This window comes from Leptopilina heterotoma, unplaced genomic scaffold (assembly GCF_015476425.1).
Source record: "Leptopilina heterotoma isolate Lh14 unplaced genomic scaffold, ASM1547642v1 Lhet_36, whole genome shotgun sequence".
Taxonomy (NCBI): Eukaryota; Metazoa; Arthropoda; class Insecta; order Hymenoptera; family Figitidae; genus Leptopilina; species Leptopilina heterotoma.
The window spans coordinates 1,498,167-1,516,304 of NW_025111040.1; the positions used below are offsets into that span (position 1 = coordinate 1,498,167).

The 18,138-nt window shown below is 24.0% G+C and overlaps 5 protein-coding genes across 5 annotated transcripts in view; 1 reads left to right on the forward strand and 4 right to left on the reverse strand.

Annotated features, from left to right (window-relative positions):
• LOC122505580 (Down syndrome cell adhesion molecule-like protein Dscam2) overlaps positions 1-18,138 on the forward strand; it is a 359,000-nt gene that overhangs the window by 63,326 nt on the left and 277,536 nt on the right. The window lies entirely within an intron of this gene.
• Positions 5,031-7,243, reverse strand: LOC122505587. The gene is made up of 4 exons (XM_043617316.1): positions 7,171-7,243; positions 5,830-5,958; positions 5,554-5,718; positions 5,031-5,265 (listed from the first exon to the last, which is right to left on the reverse strand). Exons 1-4 carry the CDS (start codon positions 7,222-7,224, stop codon positions 5,080-5,082), a joined length of 534 nt encoding a protein of 177 aa, XP_043473251.1. The 5' UTR covers positions 7,225-7,243; the 3' UTR covers positions 5,031-5,079.
• Positions 7,547-9,386, reverse strand: LOC122505592. The gene is made up of 4 exons (XM_043617322.1): positions 9,259-9,386; positions 8,989-9,126; positions 8,746-8,901; positions 7,547-8,106 (listed from the first exon to the last, which is right to left on the reverse strand). Exons 1-4 carry the CDS (start codon positions 9,304-9,306, stop codon positions 7,939-7,941), a joined length of 510 nt encoding a protein of 169 aa, XP_043473257.1. The 5' UTR covers positions 9,307-9,386; the 3' UTR covers positions 7,547-7,938.
• LOC122505590 lies at positions 10,966-12,539 on the reverse strand. The gene is made up of 4 exons (XM_043617320.1): positions 12,421-12,539; positions 11,548-11,676; positions 11,279-11,434; positions 10,966-11,215 (listed from the first exon to the last, which is right to left on the reverse strand). Exons 1-4 carry the CDS (start codon positions 12,472-12,474, stop codon positions 11,033-11,035), a joined length of 522 nt encoding a protein of 173 aa, XP_043473255.1. The 5' UTR covers positions 12,475-12,539; the 3' UTR covers positions 10,966-11,032.
• Positions 13,395-14,150, reverse strand: LOC122505595. The gene is made up of 3 exons (XM_043617325.1): positions 13,965-14,150; positions 13,700-13,855; positions 13,395-13,627 (listed from the first exon to the last, which is right to left on the reverse strand). Exons 2-3 carry the CDS (start codon positions 13,844-13,846, stop codon positions 13,445-13,447), a joined length of 330 nt encoding a protein of 109 aa, XP_043473260.1. The 5' UTR covers positions 13,847-13,855; positions 13,965-14,150; the 3' UTR covers positions 13,395-13,444.

Consider the following 18,138-nt stretch of genomic DNA (forward strand, 5'->3'; position numbering starts at 1 on the left):
AATAAAAATTTCACAGGAATTCAATTATTTATTAAAATTTTTTATTCTTCGCAATAATTCAATTATTTTCATAAATAAACAAATTTAATTTTAGAGTTTCAATTATTTTCATAAACAATAACATTCTTCTCCAAAATTCAATTATTTTTAAAAATTTTAATAAGTTTCTTGTCAAAATTTCAATTATTTTCAAAAAAATTTTCAAAAATTCAGTTATTTTCATAAAAAATAAAACTCATCGCAGAATTTCAATTATTTTTAATACAATTTTTTGAATTCCTCGAAAAATGTAATTATTCTTGAAATTTTTATTAAAATTTTTCAAAAGAATTCAATTATTTATAAATTTGTTTGTAAAATTCTTTATGAGAATTCAATTTTAGAAACATTCAATTATTGAATAAATTATTTATTTTCTATTTAAATAATTGAATTCTTCTAGAATTTTCGTGGAATTTTTAAATAAAAATTGATTTAAAAATGAATTTCAATTAAAAGTTTAGATAATAATTAAATATTGAGAGCTTTAAAGCATAAATTTTTTGAAATAATTAAATTTTGAAATGGTTTCAAATAAAATTTTTTAAAAATTTGAATTTTTGAAAAAGTTTAATTTAAATGTTTTTAAAATTATTTGAAGTTTTTATTTTCCAATATATATTTAATTAAGGTATTTCCGAATAATATCGAAAACTTCTTCCATTAAAAAAAATTGATTAAAAATTCTAGAAAATAATAATTGAATTGAAATGATGAACTTTTTAATAAATTATTTTAAAAATAAACAAAATTTTGCTTCTAAATAAATACTTTTTGTTCATTAAAAGATTATAACTTCTAAGATTTAAACAACGTAGAAATTTATATTCCTCAGTAGTTTTGTTGAATTTTTAAAAAATTTTTTTTAAAAATTTTAAATGTATTTGAAGAATTTAGTAAATTTTTAGTAAAATGTTACGATTTAGAGTTCATTGCGTAAATCTGAAGGGATAGAAGTTAATGAATAGGATCCGAAAGTTTTAGTTGCAGAATGAAGGCAATATTTTTTAGTTTGTTTGCAGTAATCTTGTAAATAGTTTGATTAAGGAAGAGTCTATTTGCGTTATGGACGAACCTTTAGAAATCGTAGCAATTAGGCGCACACTGCAGGAAATCTGAATTGGTTACGTCCGTGCATTCGGTGTGGAAGAGCGTAGACACGTAATTGCTGTTCCCTGGCGACGTTTACAACGCGGTCGACCACGTTAACCGTCCTCGTGTATTCCACTTGGTTTCATTCGGCGAAATTGCGCTACGCTCACTTCTCAGATTTCAGTGATAAACTCTCAGAGAAAGATACGGCTGTCTGGGCGACTAAACTCGATTTCCAAGCACCTGTTACAAAATGAATCTTCTGAATTATCATTTCTTTTTTTAAAATTAATTTTTGTTGTTGGTGCTTATTTTTGCTGCTGTTTTTACATTTTTTTTTATTTTTTGGTATGGTTGTTTCGCTGCTATTATTCTGTTTAGGACTGACTTAGATCAGATAACAAATTAAAATTCTGACTGGAAATTAGGAAAAAATGCAATTTTTGTTGTTGCTTCGAAAGTGAATAATAAAATCGTTTTTGCATTCATATAGGGTTGCCTCAAAAATTTAATTGTGTTTTTCCTAACTTTTCCCTGACTCTAAGAATATTCTGATTCACTCTAAAAATGATTAGATACTCAAAAAAATGTTCTATTTAATTTATTTACAAATTTCTTTAATTGTAAAATCATTCAAAATATCAATAACTTCTTTTTTGAATAAACATTTAATCATTGTTACTTCTCCATAGGAATTAAGATTTTAAAAAAATTGTTAATTAAATCTTTTGAAATTTTTAGAATATTATTATAAAACAGGAAGATAGACTCGGAGTGATCGTTATCTTCCTGTTTTATAATAATTTAAACTTCAAAAAAAAAATTAAATTATTTAAAAGAAATGTAATGCAATTCGTTGCAAGAATTCAAATTATTTTCAGAAATAATAATATTCCTCACATGATTTCAATTATTTAAAAAAATGTAATAAAAATATGTTGCAAGACTTCAATTATTTTCCTAAATAATAAAATTCTTCACAGGATTTCAATTATTTTTAATACAATTTAAAGTGAATTCTTCGAAAAATGTAATTAATTTCTAAAATTTTATTAAAATTCTTCTTGAGAATTGAGAATTTTCAAATTCATTTGTTTACAATTCAATTTTACGTGAAATTTCGATTTTTCGGAAATTCTTCAATTAAATATACATTAGAAAATAAAAATTTGAAATAATGTTATAGAAAATTTCGATTAGAAAATTCCATAGAATTTTTAATTAAAAGTAAGAAAAATTCAGATTTTCAAAGATTTTAATTTGAATCCTTTAGAAAATTCAATTATTTAAAGAAATTGCAATTATTAGTAAATTCTCCAAAATTTAATTATTATGTAAAACTGTAACTGAAATTAATTTTTAAATCAATTTTTATTAGAAAATTATACGAGAATTCAATTATTTAAATACAAAAATAAATAATTTATTGAATAATTGAATGTTTATTAAAATTCAATTCTTATATATAATTTTATCAACAAATTTTTAAATAATTAAATTCTTTCGACGAATTTTAATAACATTTTAAGAATAATTACATTTATCGAGAAATTCGGTTAAGATTGTATTAAAAATAATTGAAATTCTGCAATAAGTTTTATAATTTTTGAAAATAATTGAATTATTGCGAAGAATTTTATAAAAACGTTTCAAACAATTGATTTTCAAAAAAATGTATGCAAATTCTATTTTTAATAATTGAATTCCTGTGAAATTTTCATTATTTCAGAAAATAATTGAATATTCGTGTAGAACTTTGTCAAAATTGTTTTTAAATAATTGAATTATCAAAATTTTTGTTTAATAATTAAACTGTTTTGGAAAATTATATTAAAATAGTAAAATATTGAAAATCATTGAATTAAGAAAATTTTTTGAAAATAATTGAAATGTTGCCATGAATTTTATTAAAAATTTTGAAAATAATTAAATTCTTGTGATGAATATTATTACCTATTTATAAAAATAATTGAATTTTGCAATAAATTTTATAAAAATTCATGAATATAGTTGAATTTCGACAAAGAATTTTGCATTTATAAAGATAAATAATTAAAATGTTGACGACAAATTTCTTTTAGATTTTTTGAAAATAATTGAATTTTTGCGAAGAATTTTATTAATTTTAAAAATAATTGAATTCTTCTGATGAATACCTATTGTTACTTAGGAAAATAATTTAATTTTGCAATGAACTTTTTAAAAATTCATGAATATAATTGAATTTTGATGAAGAATTTTGCTATTTTTTAAGATAATTAAATTGTTGGCGAGATTTTTTTTTAATTTTTGAAAATAATTAAATTTCTGGAAAGAATTTTGATATTTATTAAGATAGTTAAATTTTTTTAAAGAATTGCATTGAAGTTTTTAAAATTGAAACTAATTTCAACAGAATTGAAATTAAAATTTTGCAAAAAAGTACTTCATTAAATGATTTATGAATAATAACTTTATGGCAGTTCTTCAATAGAATTAAGTTATTTAAAATAAATCATTATCAGAAATAGAAAAAATTGATGGTACTTCTTATAAAAATCCCTGAGTTTTCCCTGATTTCCCTGACCAATTCTACTTTCCCTGATTTTTCTGACCTGTGGCAGGTCAGAAAAACCTGACTCATACGGAATTTCCGCATTTATAACAATTTAAAAAATAATCTCCTGCAAAGAAATGAACTAGGATTATCTTTAACCATCGAAAACGAGAAAGTTCTGCAATGAATCTGCATACATTCATGGTACTATAATCTTTGGATTTCCTGTTTTTCGAGGGTAGCAACCATTGCTTGCGATTATACGTCTGTACACTCTTTTCCTGTGCGAGACGGTCTAATCCGCAATTTCAATCTCTCTTTTCTCTTGTTCCGGAAGAAAGGCAAAGGAGAAAGAGAAAGAACGGTGTTGGGGTGCTCTCAGTGAGACCGAAAACTCGTGCGCTTGTGAAAAAAAAGAGAGGAGAAGAGAAGAGAGAAAAAAAGGGGCTCTAGGTGCGAGTGCAATGCATGTCGTGAATCAGCGGACGATTCACAGCGGGACTCATTCCGCTTTTCTTTTATTCCGCGGTTTGTGGATTGATGGTATCACTCGCAGTTGAAAATGTCTGTAATTTTTATAACGTCGCGCCTTGTATTCGCTGCCAGAGAGTAATATTCCTTTTTTTCAAAAAGAAAAATAATTTTCAACTCCAAGTACGATTCTGAAAAGGAAAACGATTATTTATTTTTTAGAAAATATTACAGAAAAAAGTGTTATTTGAAAGTCGAGAATTTTTTTTAATGGAAAAAATTCGTGGCCTTTCTTATTTTCTATTGTTGGTTGCTTTATTGGCTTTTTCGAATTTTCTTGCCTAAAAAGGAGGAAAAAGAATTATTTTTACTTGTGTAAAAAAAATGAAATTGTCCGGAGTTTTATTCTTTTCTCTTTTGGAAACTTTTACTATTTCCTGAGTAAATGCTTCATATTTATAAATGCTGCACTTCGAAATATTTTTACTACAATTTACTAACTCGTAAATATATTCTCTAAATAAAAATTAATTAAAAAGAAACTAATTTTTAGTAAAACTTGACTAACTTTTTGGTTTGAAAATTAGTAAAAACATAACTAATTATTATTAAATAATAAATAACTAAAAATCTAGTTACTTTATTTTTTCCGTGTATATATTTTATATTTCGAATTCATTTATAATTGAATTTTCATAATAAAAACAATTAAACTTTTTCTAAATAAAAATATAAAGTTCGAAAAAATTTCGAATTATATATTTCAGAGAATAAATATTTTCTATAGATAAAAATTAACTAAGTCACGAGGACGTTGGACAAAATAAATAATAACGAAATTTGTATGCTTCAAGTTGATATTGTTATTGTTGTTAATTATTTATGTTAATAATTAATATTAATGTTAATATTTTTTTATTCAACTTTTTTTAAATATTACATTATTTTTTACAATTGTTGCCAGTTATCATTCCTCTAAACAAGATACTCAGTAGCAATGGTGTTTTGCCAGAACTATCACGATTATTTTGAACAATATTTATTGTTGTGACAATTGGTCCACAATCCATACTTAGAGATTTTGTTTGAAATGAAAAACTTATTGGATAGGAAATTTTTTTGGTACCCTGAAATTAATAAAATTAATTTTATTATTAAAATCGTGTATTTTGGTTTTAAAAAGCACGATTTAAAATAAATACTAAAAAATATTGTTTATAAAATCGAATTTATAGGTACCGTAGGTGTACGGAACCCTAATAAAATGAGAAAAAAAGTGTTTATGAAATTCGGAATTGTTATTTTAATAAGATATAATTATAGTTAGATTATAATGAGATATATTTTATATTTTCAAGTTTCCTGTATATTAGAAGGATTTGAAATTTGTTGTTTTAATATTGTTTTCTTTATACCTTTTGTATTGCACATCTCCAAAGACTCCAACCAGTTTGCAATTCACTTAAAATAAACTGCTTTAAAGAATTTTTGAAAGACCCTCTTTCTAAAGAAGCACATAAATTAGCAAGCTCAACGTATTCCAATTTGCCAGTTTTTTCGTTAATCTGGTGATAATGAACCTAAAAAAAGTCATTAATTTATTAAATACATTTTAGATTATTTAATATAGTTTTTTAAAATATTGGATTATAACTTCATAAATAAAAAAAGGGTTTATTTTTAATATTTACTTTTAAATTATCAAATTTTTGTCCCCATATAATTTCTTGATAGTCATCGTGTGTTCGTACTATTAAGCCACTGGAATTTCTACCTTGCATTATATACCCTGAAAAAACAGTGACTTTCCGATCCAGTGCCTAGAATGTAGAGACCATTTATTATTTTTTTTTAATGTAAGAATGTTAAATTACAAAGTGAGTAAAGTTCTTACAAGTAATGTGTAAAATAAATAATAATATAATTTATAGGGTTCTCTAAATCTGAATTAGTAAAAATATTAACTAATTTGAATTAGTGACTGACTTTTTGCTTTTAAATTAGTAAAATTTACGAATAAATTGTAATTCCTAATAATTTATTAATAAAATTTACTAATTCAAAAGCAGAAAGTCAATCATTAATTAAAATTTGTGAACATTTTTACTAATTTTAATTTAAATTTTCAAAAATTATAATTTGAACCCTTTTGAAAATTCAATTATTTCTTAAAAATTCACGTTATAATGCTTTTAATATTCAATTATAATTTAAAATTTTTAAGTGAAATTCATTTTTTAATCAATTTTTAGTAGAAAATTTTTCGGAAATTCAAGTATTTAAATAAAAAAATAAATAATTTATTAAATAATTGAATATTTCTTAAAATTGAATTTTTATGAATAATTTTATCAAAATTTTTAAAAATAATTGAATTCTTTTAGTGAATTTAAAAAAAAATCTAAGAATGAATGCAATTTAAAATTGTATAAGAAATAATTGAAATTCTGCGATAAGTTTTGTTGTTTGTGAAAATAATTGAATTTTTAAAAAAATTTTTGAAAATAATTAAATTCTATCGAGAAATTTCATTACAAAATTGAAAATAATTTAAATCTGACGAAGTTTATTAAATTTTTTTTTTGAATAATATTGAATTCCTGTGAAAAATTTTATTATTGAATAGAAATAAAGAATTGAATTCTTGGGAAGAATTTTTTAAAAATTTCTTAAATAATTGAATTGTTTCGAAGAATTTTATTTTTTTACGAAAATAATTGAATAGTTTCGAAGATTTTTACAAACATTTTTGACAATAATTTTATTCCTAGGAATAATGTTGTATTTTACGAAAATAATTGTATTCTATGATCAATTTTATTAGAATTCAAAATAATTAAATTTCGGAGAAGAATTTTATTATTTGTAAAGATAATTGAAATTTTGACGAGTTTATCACTTTTGAAAATCATTTAATTTGAGTACCTAATCAGCTGTTCTTAAAATTTCTATTTAAATTTATTAAACATTGAAACCTTTATATATAGAAATTATTTTACTTCATAGATAATACATATAGAGAACACTCTTACATTTGAAAGTACAACAAATGGAATTAGAAGACAAATTAATTTGAACATTGTCATAGTTGTAGGGTAAATTAAAAATTTTAAACTATTATATTTTTATGCAACTATATGTTTTTATAGTAGCTTCATAGTTCATTGATTCTTTTATCAGAAAATATAGATAAAAAGTTGTGTTTATTCTTCTAATTTGCCCATTTTAAACATGAGTGAAAATTCAAGGACTTCTAGTCACTAAAATACTGATATTACTTATTATTTTTCACTCTATTGTAGATATAAATTGAAGAAAAACTTTCCTGTTAACATTAACTTGCGTTAATTTAAAAAACTTTTATTTTTTTATTAATTTTTATTATTAAATTATTTAATACAGTGATAAATAAAATACAAACAAACTTATATTCCTTACTTTACAATATTGTGTTTTGAAATTAATTATTGTAGCATAATAATTAATTATTGTAACTTTCACCATATTTCTTGAAAGTATCAAATTAGTACCAAATTGCATCAAGTTGATGTCAAAAGTTCAGATCAATTTTTTATTTGATACACTTTTGGTATCAATTTGTTGCAATTTGATACTATTAAGTTAACAGTGACATGTTTGTGCGGATTTACAAAATTTTTTATTAAATGTAAGATATTTTTGGTTAAATATATATTAAGAGTAAGCAGATTAATATTAGAAATAAGCAGTTAAATTATAGATGACATAATAATTTATGAGAACACAACTTTAAAGTTTAAACTTTAAAGTCTTTATAAATTTTATTTACAGTCTTCACCAGTTATGGAACCTCTAAGCCAGGAGCTGAATAGTAAATTTGGATCATTATTTCTAGTTATATAAAATGTACCGATAGTTGGTCCACAAATTGTATTTTCTTCTGTTCCTTGGAATTCAAACTTTATGGGAAACTTAACTTTTACATTCCTCTGGAAATAAACAAGTTTTTTTTTATAAAATAAACTAAATTATATTAAAAGAATATCAGTCAATAATTAAATAATATTGAATCGTGAATTTTGAAAAGGATTAAAAACTTTGAAAACCGTGAGTCATTTGAAAAAAAAATTTACTTCAATTTTTAAAAATGTTTACTAATTTTAATTAGTTTATTTACTAATTTATTAGTAAATTTTAGTAATTAAATTAATTACCAATTTTCTAATTAGTAACTTTTAAATTAATAAACTTTACTAATAAATAGCAATTTTTACTAATTTATTAGTAAAATTTACTTATTGAAAAATAAAAAGTCATTCATTAATTCGCAATATTAGTAAACACTTTAAAAAAAGTAGAATAAATAAATTAGTAGAAATTACTATTTATTAGTAAAATTTACTAATTGAATAGCAAAAAGTCAGTCACTAATTTAAATTACTAAACATTTTTATTAATTAAAATTTAGAGAGTATAAATAAGTAAATAATTATAATTGTGATTAAATAATAAAATTATTATTAATATAATAAATATAATTATTAAATGAAAAAGAAATTTAAATTATCGACATTAAGGAACTTAATTTTCAATATTGGAATTACAAAACTTTTAAGTTTTTTTTTTACCTTCTTTATTGAACATTTATCAGATTTTCCAAACTTCTTGAGAACAAAATGCTTGATGGCGTGCTCCAAAGTACCACTTTCGTATTTATTACACAAATTATCGATTTTTACGTATTCGGCTTGTCCGGTACTTTCGGAAACTTGCATATAATGAACCTGCAGGAATGAAAAATAATTTTTTTTTCAAAAAAACATACTTTATTGGATGTAAAAATATTTATGAAAATATTTTTCAATACTTGCCGTTAAAGAATTATCATTGTCAAATTTTTCTTGCCACTCAATTTCCTTATGATCTTTCTTTGCATTTATCACTACACCCTTAGCATTTTTCCCTTGAACTACATTTCCGCTAATTAAAGTGATTTTATATTCTGAAGCCTAAAATAAAGGAGAGAAAAGAAAATAATTTACATTTGTTTATTAATGTAAAATTAAATAAAATATCATAAATATGTTTTTTATTTGAGTAGAAGTTATAAATTGGTTTGAAAAAAATAGAAGAAAACTTACATATGCAGCAGCGATGAAAGCAAGAAAGAGGCCAGTTAATTTCAACATTGTTATAGAAAGCGAATTTTCTATCTTCAATTATTTTAAACTTGTATTTATATTAACAAAATGATGGAACAAGTTTTTTCTTTATCGTAAAGTAGAAAGAAAATACATTAATTTTATGTCTACTTTGTGTAAAAGTTTTGATAAATATCGTTTTGACCATGAACGTCTTATCATTCGAACATTAGAATAACCCGTTTAGAAGGCTATTTCTTTAATTAGTTTTAGAAATTTTTTATTAGGGACAAACTTATTATTAGAGTAGGCGATGTTTTTATCGATTTTATTGATCTACTTGTTCGTTTATCCTAAGACAAAATAATGAATTATTGTTTGAAATAATTTTTTTTCTGTTTTATTTCTTTCTTTCACTGAAAAAAATTATTTGATTCAAATATCCGGTCACTTTTCTACTTATTTCTATAAATATTTACTTGGATCAAGTAAGTATTACTTAAATGAGATAAATTATAATTGAATCAATAATTTCAGTTCTAAAAGCAAATACCATTTAGTTGATTTGAATAAAAATTATTTAATTCAAGTAAATATTTATTTGATAATTGACAGATATTTAATTGAATCAAATAATTTTTCTTTAGTGTTCAACACTAAATTTTATTTAAAATTTTATTATTTATAAATTTAATTAATTAATTTAATTATTTAATTTAATTAATTAAAATAAATTTAAAATTCAAAATTTTAATTTTAATCAGTAAAATAGTAATGATGAAATAATGAGAAGCCGTCGATAAAAAAATTAATTCAGGATTTTTATTGACAATCAAAGAAATTTTAATGATTGTCAGTACAATTTTATTGTAACCATTAATGTTAATTTCAAAGTAGAAAATATTGATTGATTTAATTAATTTATTTGGTAGATAAACGGGTGAAAAATACCCTTTACATAATATAATATACATATAAGTAAAATCTAGAAACTAAAAATTAAACATCGGCCAGAACAGAAAATTGTAATTAAAAATTTTCATTTAAAACAATTGCTCGTAAAGCGGCGACAAATCTCTCCATTTTAATATCAAAAAAGTCAAGGCCACTAGGACAAAGATTCGCTTGCCTACAGAGTCTAGTAATAATAGAATTCTTCCCATAATTTGTTCTATGTTTTTTAATATAAAACAAATTATAGCCTCTTAAGACTCTAACCGGAGTATAAAAATTAACCTGAGAGAGAATTCTAGGACAGTACACGATGCCGTTTATAATTTTAAACAAAAAAAGCAAGTCATTATATCGAAACCTTGTGTGCACCTTAGGAATTTTTAACTGCGAACGTAAAGCATCATAGTTATGGGAAAAAAAATCGTAACCAATACCAAGTTGCCTAGCAACAAAGCGCAAAAAACGATTTTGAACTCTTTCAAGTCTAACAATGTGAATGAGGTAAAAAGGAGACTTAATTTAAGGAATTAAATTCATCTATCAAATTAAATTTATTAATTGAATTAAATTCATGGTTAGATAGTTAAATTGATTAACTGTTTTATTTAAAAGAAGTTACTTGAAATTAGAGACCCAATCAATTTTCGTCCATTGCTATCGAAATTTTGTTGATTCAAATAGAGTGTTCAAGTCGTAGTGATTGAAAATTGAATACAATTGAATTGACAATATAGAAACATATATTTTAGTACTTTATACTTTATTAAATTTTTCTTTTTTATTATCCACAATAAACATTTATACATTATCGAATACTATATCATTTACAACCGTCACCAGATATAACACCTTGATACCAAATATTCATTAATAAAGGATTATCATCGGAATTCGTCTGATTTTTTCTTATAATGTTGTACATTGCAATAATTGGTCCACATGCTGTCTTTGGATCATTTATTTCATATTTGAAATTCATCGGATAGGAAATTTTTACTTTACCCTGTGAATGAGAAAATTCATATAAAAAATTGTTTATTTTTATCCAAGCTGTTTTACAATTTACCTTTTTAATTGGGCATTTATCTGTTTTTGCTAATTCCTTGAGAAAAAAATCATTTACAGCGCGTTCTATACTTTCTTTTTTATATTTCTTGCATACATTATCAACTGTTACAGCTTCCAGTGTTCCAGTCACTTCATGTACCTTCATAAAATAAAACTGAAAAAAATTGGAATAACGGATAAATTATTACTTTAGATTTATTTTCAATAATTTATTTTCTATTTCTTAAAATTTTATACTTGTTGGAAAAAAATTATTTTGACATTTACTTTCAAATTATTAAAATCCTTTTCCCATATAATTTCTTGAGAGCCACGGTGGTTTTGAATTGTTATATCACTGGCATTTCTACCTTTCGTTATGTATCCTGACGAAAGAGTGACTGTTCGATGCAGTGCCTAAAATTTGGAACTGATTTTTAAAATTAACTATAAACATTTATAATTTTGTTAACACAGTAAAGTAGGAGGTATTAAAAGCGTGGTAGCTTAAATTAACAGCAAAAAAGATTAAATTAATCAATTTTTGAATTAATTTTTCCCATGAACAAAAATGTTTCTAAATTAAAACCGAATCATTTTTAAAACATTTAAAAAAAAAATAAAAAATCCTTCGGATGATTATTTCAATCCTTGATAGATTAAAATATTGCAGATCATTTTAATCCATTTTGGTTTTAAAATAATACGCAATAATTTTCTTTGAAGTAAATAATTATAATTATTAAGTCAAATTGTAAAAGAAGAAAAGTGATTAAAGTAATTTTTACTTCTTTCATATGGTTAAAGTTACATTGCCAGTACTTTTTGCATATTTTTGACAATTTTTATTATTTTCGATGTAAACTGTAATAGAAATAATTTGTACCTCGAATGTAGCAGAATTTACTGCAGAAGTAGTAAAAATTTCTGCATAAATCAGATCAGAAATATTCTAGACTACAATTAGTTTTCAGGTTTAAATAGTAAATGTCAATATTTTTTTTATATAATTAATTGACTAAGTGAAGCAGATCTGAAGTGAAGTAATTTTTATATTAACTAATTAATTCTTTTGCTTAATGAAACGTTATCGAAATTGCAAATAAAAATATTTCTCTTTTCGTGAGTATAAATTATATTTTGTTAAATTCTGGAACTTACATTTGAGACAACAGCAAGTGAAGTTAAAAAACAAAGTAGTTTTAACACTTCCATTGTTTTTTAGTTCAATACAATATAAATAATTTATTGTTCTAAATGACACGTGCTTTTATAGTGACTACATGTTAGTAAGGTGGTTTTTTTTTATCGGAAAATATAGATAAAAGTATCATTATTTTAGTTTTTGTTACAATACTACAAGTTAGTTTGACAAAAAATATTAAATATCATTGTGAACATTAAAAAAAGATAAAATGTTTATCAAATTTTTAAATTCATTTCCTTGTATATAATAACTAATGTATTTTGTATCCACGTGTTGAATTTTTAAACATTAAAACTAATGTGGTTTTAGACAATTTATTGTTTTTTTAACAATCATAATATAATCTCTCTAATTTTGAATAAATAAAAATGTTTACTAATTTTAAATTACTAAAAATGTTTACTAATTTGAATTAGTAACTGTTTTTTTGTCTTTGAATTAGCAAACTTTCCTAATAAATTAGTAAAAATTACTATTTATTAGTAATTCACAGAAAATTGTGGAGTATTATTTTAACACCAAAATGGATTAAAATAATCTGCAACGCTTTAATTCATCAAGGATTAAAATAATCCATCGAAGGATCAGTTTTCTAAAATGTTTTAAAAATGATTTATTTTTTAATTATTTTCAAATAGTAAAATTTCTACTGATAATTTATTTAAAAATAACTGATTGTCAGTATAAATTATAATATTGTCAGTTCAGTGATTTTTAACTGATTGCAGAAGCCAAAAGTCAGTCACTTATTGTCAGTAAAACGATTTAAACAGATATTTTGTTTAATTTTAATTTAATTTATATTTTAATAAATTTAATAAATTTTCTTTTTTTTTTAAATTTATTTATTTTTAACTAATGTACTGTAACAGTATGTACATTATGATGTTACATTTTTCGATTTTATTATCCATAATAACTATTTATACAGTATCGAATACTATACCATTTATACAATAGTAAATATCATTGTAAAAATCATTCACAACTATCGCCAGTTATAACACCTCGAAACCAAATATTCATTAATAAAGAATTATTATCGGAATTCGACTGATTTTTTTTAATAATACTAAACATTGCAATAATTGGTCCACATGGTGTCTTTGGATCTTTTATTTGAAATTCGAAATCCAACGGATAAGAAATTTTTACTGCACCCTGTGAATGAGAAAATTTTTACATTTTTAGAAAAAAATGGTTTATTTTTATCCAAGCTATTTTTTAATTTACTTTTTTAATTGGGCATTCATCTGTATTTGCCAATTCCTGTAGAACAAATTCAATCAAAACGTGTTCCATACATTTTTTCCTATATTTCTTGCACATATTATCAACTGTAACAGTCTCCAGTTTACCAGTAAGTTCATGTAGCTGCATGAAATAAAACTAAAAAAAAATAACAGTAATTTATAAATTATTATTTGAATTTTGATTTATTTTTCATTGCTTAAAATTCTATACTTGTTAGAAGCAGAAAGATTGTTTTGACATTTACTTTCAAATTATCAAAATCCTTTTCCCATGTAATTTCTTGAGAGTTACGGTTGTTTTGAATTGTTATGTCATTGGCATTTCTACCTTTCGTTATGTATCCTGACGAAAGAGTCACTTTTCGATCCAGCGCCTAAAATTTATAACTCATTTTTAAAATTACGAACTATAAATATTTATAACTAGCTGTCGGACCCGTCTTCGACGGGTTTTAGTTTCGGCTAATACATTTGATAGGGTTTCTTTTCTACCAACCGAGAAATAGCCGGGAATTAAATTTTACTGGGAAAAACTAATAATTAGTTACCATTAACTATTTCGTGAGGAAAATATTACTATTTCAATCAGTGACAGATTTTTTTCTATCAAATTTGATATTCAGGAACAGTATTTGGCAACTTGTAGTACTTTGTGCGTTTGTAGTACTGCAATTAATGTATTAAAAATTAATCCTAAATTTACACCAGCTTTTGGAGTCAAAGAAGAGTCTAATTATAAATAATTGTGTCACAATTAGACAATTAGACAATAAAAATTAAAGTAAAAAGCAGTTTTTAAAATCAAATTAATATAATAAAACTTTTTTAATTTGATAAGAAAATTCCCGGTTTTTCCTGGTCAAATTAAACTCCTGGCTATTTATCGGTTTCCCCGCGCAATTGGTAGACACTCTGTCAATTCTATTATTATTATTCTATACTAGCTGCGATACCCGTCTTCGACGTGTTTCTTAGTATTTTTATAGTTTTCCATATTGAGTATTGATTGGTATTTAACCAACTACATTGAAAATAATTTTCTTGATGATTATTAATATTAATTAATGAAGAAGAAAACGAAATTTTAAGGAAAGAAAAATGATAATGTTTACAATTTTTAAAATCGCCCAAATCTAAAAACCATCATGGCTTAATAACGGCCCAGTACTGGCAAAGTTGTCACCTAGTCTTGGTCGATATTATTGGGACTACTCTTGTGGTGTTAATTTCGGTTTGACGTCGGCAGACGTTAACGGCCCAATATTCACTGCCATTACTTTCCCAGTATTGGCAAAATACAAAAACTAATATAAATTATTCCATTTTTTATTAATTAACTACGTCCCAATATTGCCAATTATATTTTGCCATCATTGCAGATACAAAATTTTTACTATTAATGTGCCATTACTGAGCCGATCAACGTCCCAATATTCTGAAACTGAAAATACCAACGTTCATTCGACGAAAATTTTTACTTTAGCTAATTGCTTATTTTAATATTAACACCCTTTTGAAAAAATTACAAAAGGATCACGGATTTCCCGAAATTCCTGGAAATTCAACTAAATTATTGTTTCCTCGCCTCGCAAGCATTTTTTTCTCTTAATAATCAGAATCCATTTAAAAAAATTGCAAGAGGATTCGAGGCGAGGAAAGTTGTGATTTTTATTTTTTTGTCACGGATTTTCCAAAAATCCGAGAATTCAGTTTTATCCAATACTTTCAATTACAACTTTCCATCATAAATAGAAAAGTTTAGCCTAATAGTCTGATAATAATGTGCCACTATTGGTCCGTGCTAAGTCCCGTTACCAGCAATGAGACGTTTTGAATGCCAGTATAGGTCCAGTAGTTTTTGCCAGTTTTCTGCAGACATTCACTGAAAAAATTACATTTTAATTTTAAGAAAATCTTAATATTAAAATCTTAATATTCTTATATTCCCCACTTAGATTATGTGGGAAATATTCTTACAATAAGAAGAAAATTAGTATTGTAAGAATATTTCCTACTTAATTTAAGTGGGGAATATTCTTGGCGCATATTTAAGAAGTTTTTCTTAAAATTAGAATGTAATTTTTTCAGTGCTGACGGGCCCGTTTTGCAGTCTTAGAATTTCGCATTTGGAGCTTATAAAAAACCATTTATTATCTTTTTTCCGAGAAGCACCACGTGGAGGTGACCACTATTGGTTGTTTTTGGCAAGTTTTTAAATCCCGTGCAGAAATTGCCCTAACAGGGCCCTGACCCCGCATGAAACCGGGAACCCGACCGGGCCCCGGCCTGGTAGCTAGTCCAATCGGGCTTTTCGTCATGGCGCTGGGCGGGTTCCCTGTTTCACCCCTGTCTGGACCCGGCCAGGCCCCTGTCAAAATTTCTACTCGGGATTATTCTCTAGGAGCTTTGTAAAACTAAAAAAAAATTCTTGTTAATTAAATTCGATAAAAAATATGAAACATTTTTATTTCAGTATTACTAAATTATCTTGGATCATAATTTGTAAAAACAAAAAACATCTTATTTAGAAGTAATAAGTAGGTAAAATCAAAAAAATTAGATATTAATATTTTCAATTTTTATGGGTAAAAATATTTAAACTTTTAAATTTTATATTTAAAATTCCTATTTTTTTCTATTTTTATAATAAAATTGAAATTAAAATTACCAAGAAAACAAATTAATTAATTAATTAGAAAATATCAATACCAACTTAATGCAAGAATTAATTAATATTTAACCCTTTGAGTAGCAGTGATACATTTAATTTATATGAACATTTTTTTGTTAACTTCTGTATAACTTTCTTGATTTTAAAAACTGAATATTGAAACAATTTTTTTGGTCAAATGAGGCAAATTTCTTGCTTTAAATACTGGTCTTTAAATAAAAAAGTTTAATAACTTTCCATAAAAAGCTTGTTTAAAAATCAAAAATCATCATTTTTGTAGAAAAAATTTGATCAGAAAAATCGAAAAAAATTTCAAAATACGTCTTTTTTTGAAATTTTAGTATAGAAATGGGTTGTATTTATCTAAAAAGTTAGTTAAGGATAGTTTTTCATCCATTTTATAAAAAATAAAAATTTTTCATTTTTTTGATTTTTCGAATTTTTTGAAAAAATGTCGTAACTTTCGTTTAAGTTAATATTTTTTAATCGGATAAGGCTATGATTTTAAGTTACGTTAATACCTAATAGACTGCCAAGTTTCACTTCAATCGGTTGAACCGTTTTCAAGTGATGCGCGAACAAAGTTTTGCATACAGACAGACAGACAGACAGAAGGACAGACAGACAGACAGACAGATAGACAGACAGACAGACATTTTTTTTTTTACATTTTTCGAATTCTCATGTCTCAAGAAGAAAAAATATATAAGAATTTTCAAGATTGGAGCAATGTACAGACAGAAGTCTGATTTTATTAATATAGATTTTCTTAAAAAAGAGTATTTTCATAAAATAAAAATAACCCCAAAAATACTACTGTGTTACGTCCGAAGATATAACATAATTTAAAAGTTGTTAATAATAAAATATTAACATATTGTTTGAACCTAGACAATAAAGTCTAATAGTTCGGGAATCTTTTGATCTTATTTTGATAGATTAAATTGTCTTAAAATTAGTGTAAAACGTATGTATTAAGGAAGGAAGAAAAGAAGTTAACGAAAAGAGAATTGAAAATGTATAGCCTACGCGCTTAATAAAATAAGGTTAGCAACTATACATATCAATACCGCGCGTTTTCCCTATTCAAAAATTCAAGTGTCATCATGAAACTCGGTTGTACAAGTTTCTATTTCAGACGAAAAAAATGTAAAGAGTAGAAGAAAGTAAACTTGTGATAAAAAAAGAAAATGAATGAATGTAAACGAATTAATTAATTTTATAACATTTATTCATTAAACTTACTTTTATTGTTGTAATTTGAATATTTCGGCAAACAGAATAGGCAGCAATATATTTCGTCGTTCAATCTTTGATAATTTCTCCTCAAGATTTTTTTGTAGATTGTAGAAATTTTTAAAGTATTTTTGACTTTGTAAAATTTGTCAAAACTTGTTTAACCTTTTTTTTTAACTTGTTGAACTTTGAAAAACTTGTTGAAAACTTTTTAAAACTTGTTGAACTTGTAGAAAACTTGTTTGACTTTTTAAAACTTGTCAAAAACTTGTCATGTAAAAATGACTTTTTAAAATTTGTAAAACTTTGAAAAACTTGTTAAAACTTGTCAAAAACTTGTCATGTAAAAATGACTTTTTAAAATTTGTAAAACTTTGAAAAACTTGTTAAAACTTGTCAAAAACTTGTTAAACTTTTTAAAATTTGTAAAACTTTGAAAAACTTATTAAAACTTGTCAAAAACTTGTTTGACTTTTTTTAAAATTTGTAAAACTTTGAAAAACTTATTAAAA